Raw genomic sequence first — 5809 nt, 5'->3', positions numbered from 1 at the left:
CTGTACACACATCCACACACATCCACACATAAAGCATACCACACAACTGTATACACACCTGTACAATTACACACCTGTACACACATCCACACACACCTGTACATACAACCACATGTGTATATACACACCACACAACATATCCACACACTTGTATGTATCTACATTACACACCTATACACAGATCTATATATACAGAGATATCATATAGCCGTACACATATACACACGCACCTACACACACCTGTACACACATCTGCATTCCTCTACACACCTGTGCATACACCACACATTCCATACAGCTGTACATACAACCACATGTGTGTATACACACCACACAACATATCCACACATTTGTATGTATCTACATTACACACCTATATGCAGATCTATATATACAGAGATATCATATAGCCGTACACATATACACACGCACCTACACACACCTGTACACACATCTGCATTCCTCTACATACCTGTGCACACACCACACATTCCACACAGCTGTACATACAACCACATGTGTGTATACACACCACACAACATATTCACACACTTGTATGTATCTACATTACATACCTATATGCAGATCTATACATGCATAGAGACATCACACAGCAATACACATATACACACACACCTACACACACCTGTACACACATCTGCACCCCCTACACACCTGTGCACACACCTGCACACATGTCCACACACACCTATGCACACCTACTCTTGCGCATACATGTCATACACCCGCACACCCGTTCTCGCACACCCGCGCTCCAGATGATCTGATGTCCTGGACCCTGCATGTTGGGGTCAAGGGTTTCCCTTCCAGTAGAACCCAGTGTCTAGTGTCTCCGCTGCCCGTGGATGGGTCTGGGGGCCCGGCCGCCCAGCGCTAACCCTACCTGTCCATCTTGCCCCTCTTTCAGATCCTCAACGCCGTCTTCATCCTGTACTACCAAGTGGAGATGCTGCTCAAGATCTTCGCCCTGGGCCTGTGGGGCTACCTGTCCCACCTCAGCAACCTCTTCGATGGTTTCCTCACCTTAGTCCTGTTGGTAAAGCTGCCGGGGCCGGGGTCACCATCCCTAGGGGGAGGAGAGGGAGGCTGGGCTCTGGCGCTCCTGTCTGAGTGAGGGGTTGTGGGGAGTCTATTGCATCAGCACCTCCGGGCCCAAGTCACTTCCTGTGGCCTCTCGGATCCCCGAGGGAGCCCAGCCCTGGCCAGCACCTCAGCACTGGGTTGTCCGGAAACCAAACTCATTCCTCCTGGGGCCGTGGACAGGTCTTGGCTGTTGGAAAAATGGCTCCAGGACCTTGACTTGCTGCAGGGTTGGCAGAAACCTTCAGTTTGTAAAAGCGCAATGGGTGTGCAAGGGTGGGGTGTTGTCACAGCTGAGATGTTACTGGCTGATTAGAGCCAGTGCCCCCAGACCTTGGACCCCTGGCTGCGCTCCTAGGAGGGAGCCCCCACCCACTGGGTCTCCCGAGACCCCTCTGGGCAGAGTGAGCATGTAGAGGGAGCCCTGCGCTGGCCGAGGCCCGGGTCCGCATTGCTAAGGGGGCAGAGTGAACACGTGGAGCCCCGCGCTGGCCGAGGCCCGGGTCCGCGTTGCTAAGGGGGCAGAGTGAACACGTGGAGCCCCGCGCTGGCCGAAGCCCGGGTCCGCGTTGCTAAGGAGGGCTGCCTTTTCTTGCTGACAGGGTTTGGAGATCGCCACCTTGTCTGTGTACCGTTTCCCACACTCAGGCTGGTATGTGACTCGAGAGGCTGAGGGGGGGCTGCCAGCATCTGTGGAGGTGGTCTCGGGAGCTCCGGGTTTGTGGCTGGATCTCCCTGATCCTCAACAGCATGCTCGAGCAGTTAGAGGGGGCTGACCTGGGAGGGCCTGCCCACTAGGACTTGGGTGTCCAGCAGGACCTTCCAGGGTGCTCAGGACGTCCCTTTGAGGAGTCTTACCTGCTTCTGGGGGTTGGCATTGGGATGCCAGTTCTGCCCCTCAGGGGTGCTGGTCCCAGGTGGTCTGCAGGGAACAGTGTGCACCCCTGGGGCCCCCACAATGTCCTTGACCGGACGCTGAGTCTCCCTGAGGTCTGGGGTGATGGTATGAAATCGCCACGGCTCCTCTGGCTAGAAATGCTCAGATATGTGACTTGGTCCGCCCGACCCTTGTAGGGGATCCCTTTACCCTCCTGTGAAATGATGGGCGTGGGGTCGGCATCGTAGACCCCTCAGATGCTGCTGGGGCCCAGCGCCCATCCTGACCCTGGAGCCCACAGGCTTCATGGCTCCAGGGTGCTGCTGACTGTATTTAGGTGGTCTCATCTCTAGGCAGGCTTTGGGTGGGTCCTCCCTTAGGAACTTGGAATTGTGGCAGAACAGCCAAGGAGGCCAGGCCCTAGGGTTCTGTGGCCAGGGCTGCTGGGAGCTTACCACCCGAGGAGAAGCCCAGTGTGTGGTCTGGGGGGCACAGGTGGGAAGCGGTGCCCTCGGGCTGCCTGCCCCTTCTTTGAAAGGACCTTTGAAGGCCACACCTATGGCACTTTTACCTAAGTTGTGGCTTTGTATGATACTTTGGGTTTAAATTTATGTGGTCTCATGAAGAAAGGAGAGCTTAGACAGGCCGGGGTTGTGGTTGGGGAGACAATGAGGGTGTCTCCTGCCCTGGAACCTTCTGGTCAGTGGAGGAATGCCTAGTGGGTGGCCAGGCTTTGCCCTCTGGGGGCAGCGGGCTCAGGGCTGGCCTTGCCTTATGGAACTTTCCAGTTGGTGAGCTGTTCCCTGTCTCCCCAGGAAGCCGCACACAGTGGGCCCCATGTCCCTGTGGAATATGACACGGCTGGTGAACATACTCATTGTCTTCCGGTTCCTGCGCATCATCCCCAACATTAAGGTGGGGGCTGCGTGATCCAGAGGCTGGGAGCCGGGGCAGGGATCTGGGAGGTGGGCGGGACATCCAGCCCCCGACTGTGGATGGGAGAGCCTGCCTGGAGGCTATGGGTGCTGGAGTGAATGGAGGGTCTTGCTCCTGGGGTGGCCAGGGCCCTCAGAGCGGCCTGCTCTCAGCACACGAGCTTCTGGGAGGCTGTTGGCCTGACGCAGGGCTGCTCATGTCAGTGGGCGGAGGCACAGAGCCAGGACTCTGAGCCTGGGTCAGTGGGGGTCACCGTGACTGCGAAGGGGTGGGTCACAGTGATGGATTCTTCAGTGACCCGCCAGCACGTGGGGAGGGCCTGAGGTCTCAACACTGGGCTTCAGAATCAAAGGGGTTGAAATTGAACCCTGGGGGAGCCCACCAGTCTGGGCAGGTGTGGGCATGGGTGTGAGCACACGAATGTATGTGAGGGGATGTGTCCAGGAGCTCGGTGTGTATGTGGGTAATGATGTGTGTGGACAGGTGTGTGGGCATCCATACAGATGTGTGCATATGGGTGTTGATGGAGGGGGTGTGATTGGATGGAGGTGCACACAGCTATGCAAGTGTACACAGGTGTGTGTCGCTCTTGACACTAACGTGTTGGTGTGTCTGGTGTATGAGTGTGTGGATGTGTGTACAGATGTGTGGTGTATTGAGTATGTGTGGATGTGTGTACAGGTATATCCGAGTGTGTGTGGACATGGAACAGGTGTGTGTACAGGTATGTGTACAAGTGTGAGTATAGGTGCGATACATCTGAGCATGTGTGGACGTGTGTACAGGTGTGTGTACAGGTATGTATACAAGTGTGTATATAGCTTTGTGATATATTTGAGTGTGTATGGACATGTGTACAGGTGTGTATATATGTGTGTGTACAGGTGTGTGACGTATCCGAGCGTATATAAATGTGTGTACAGGTGTGTGATGTATCCGAGTGTGTGTGGATGTGTGTACAGGTGTGTGTACGGGTGTGTGATGTATCTGAGCATGTGCGTACATGCGTACAGGTGTGTGTACAGCCGTGTGACATATCTGAACATGTGTGTACATGTGTACAGGTGTGTGGATGGGTGTGTGACCCATCCAAGCATGTGTGTATGTGTGTACAGGTGTGTGACATAGCTGAGCATGTGCATACATGTGTACAGGTGTGTGGATGGGTGTGTGACATATCCGAGCATGCGTTTACAGGTGTGTGTACAGGGTGTGACGTATTGGAGCAAGTGTGTATGTGTGTACAGGTGTGTGACGTATCTGAGCATGTGTGTACAGGTGTGTGACTTATCCGAGCATGTGTGTACATGTGTACAGGTGTGTGTACAGGTATGTGGGTTTGGTGGGTGACTCCCAGGTCCCGGAGCCCCCTCCTGCCTGGACCCTCTGTGCTGGAGGAGTCAGGGCTGCCCTCCCACCCTCAGATGATGGCTGTGGTGGCAAACACGCTCCTGGACCTGGTCAGGAACATGCGGGCTTTTGCTGGCATCCTGGTGGTGAGTGCCTGACTGCCTGGACTTATGGGTGGTGGCTGAGATGCATGCTGGGCTAGCAGGGTCGCTGAGCAGCTTGGTATGCCCCTTCCACTCTCCCCGTGTCCTGGTCCCGGGCCCGTGGAGACGAGGCGCGGGCTGAGCTCAGTGTCTGTCCAGGAGGGTTAGGAAGTCTTGGCCGCTGGGTGGTGGTCTAGCAGATTCTGCTTCAGGGATGGTGGTGGTCTGACCACTTGGTGCCCGTGAGAATCCCGGCTGTCATCCAGGCTCCAGATTCATGGAGCAGGGTAGAGTGGAGTCACCTGGAGGGAGGGAAGTCCTGAGGTTAGAAATCTTGAGTGGGGGTTGGGGAAGGGCCCAGACTTGTCAGTCCAGGCTCTCGTATAGTCATCAGGGAAATTTAGGCACGGAGGGATGAAGTTAGCCCAGGGTGCCTGTCCCTCCCTTCCTCCCAGTCCTAACTGGACCCCCCCCCCAGACGCCCCCTGGGGGATGGCTGGGGTACTGCAGAGCCCTCTCCGGGCAGGCGGTCCACAGTGTGCCCTCTTGATGTGTTGCCTCCGGTCGCCCCTTCAGCAGTGACTGCCAAATGAGCTGGACTTAGGCGGATCCACTGTGTCTTGTTGCTGCAGGGCTGGGGTGGGGCTGGGGGCTGGGTGACCACGTCCGGGGTTTTGGTGCTGAAGGACCGTGCCCCCCCCACCAGGTGGTGTATTACATCTTTGCCATCATTGGCATCAACTTGTTCCAGGGCGTGGTCGTGGCTCCCCCTGGAAACGGCAGGTGAGGCCCCAGGTGTAGCGGGATGGTGTTGTGGGGCCTCCGGCCGCTCGCTCTTTCTGGTGTGGGGTCCCCACCAGTGAGCAGGCCTGTGGTGTCCCCCAGCCTGGCCCCCAATGGCTCAGAGTCCTGCGGGAGCTTCGAACAGCTAGAGTACTGGTCCAACAACTTTGACGACTTTGCGGTGAGCTGCTCCCCCGCACCACTATAGGTTCCCTCACCCCGTTCCCCACGCCCGGTCCGTCCTGGAGCTGGCGCGCTCCACTCGCAGATTGCCCTGCACACCCGTCCCTTCCTGGATACCCAGAACCGCCCTCAATCCCTCCCTGGACACCCAACCCTTCCCTCCCTTCTTCCTTGGACACCCAAGCCCTGCCCTCCAGTCCTCCCTAGATGCCCAGCCCCGCCCTCCATCCCTACTTGGCTACCCAGCCCCGCCCCCATCCTGCATGGACACCCCAGCCCCGCCCTCCATCCCTCCCTGGACGCTCTAGCCCCGCCCTCCATCCTTCCCTGGATGCCCTAGCCCCGCCCCCATCCTGCCTGGACACCCCAGCCCCGCCCCCATCCTGCCTGGATGCTCTAGCCCCGCCCTCCATCCCTCCCTGGATGCTCTAGCCCC

The 5809-nt window shown here is 57.2% G+C and overlaps 1 protein-coding gene across 1 annotated transcript in view; it reads left to right on the top strand.

Moving 5' to 3' along the window:
• Nucleotides 1-5809, top strand: part of TPCN2 (two pore segment channel 2) — a 34820-nt gene that overhangs the window by 27195 nt on the left and 1816 nt on the right. Inside the window, exons 18-23 of the mRNA XM_006861046.1 lie at nt 929-1057; nt 1704-1753; nt 2794-2893; nt 4339-4410; nt 5114-5190; nt 5293-5371. Coding sequence (XP_006861108.1) covers nt 929-1057; nt 1704-1753; nt 2794-2893; nt 4339-4410; nt 5114-5190; nt 5293-5371 — 507 coding nt within the window. The remainder of the gene's footprint in view (nt 1-928; nt 1058-1703; nt 1754-2793; nt 2894-4338; nt 4411-5113; nt 5191-5292; nt 5372-5809) is intronic.

Source organism: Chrysochloris asiatica, unplaced genomic scaffold, assembly GCF_000296735.1.
Source record: "Chrysochloris asiatica unplaced genomic scaffold, ChrAsi1.0 scaffold00040, whole genome shotgun sequence".
NCBI classification, from domain to species: domain Eukaryota; kingdom Metazoa; phylum Chordata; class Mammalia; order Afrosoricida; family Chrysochloridae; genus Chrysochloris; species Chrysochloris asiatica.
The sequence above is the reverse complement of the archived record's forward strand: the minus strand, read 5'-3'. Positions and strand labels throughout refer to the sequence as shown.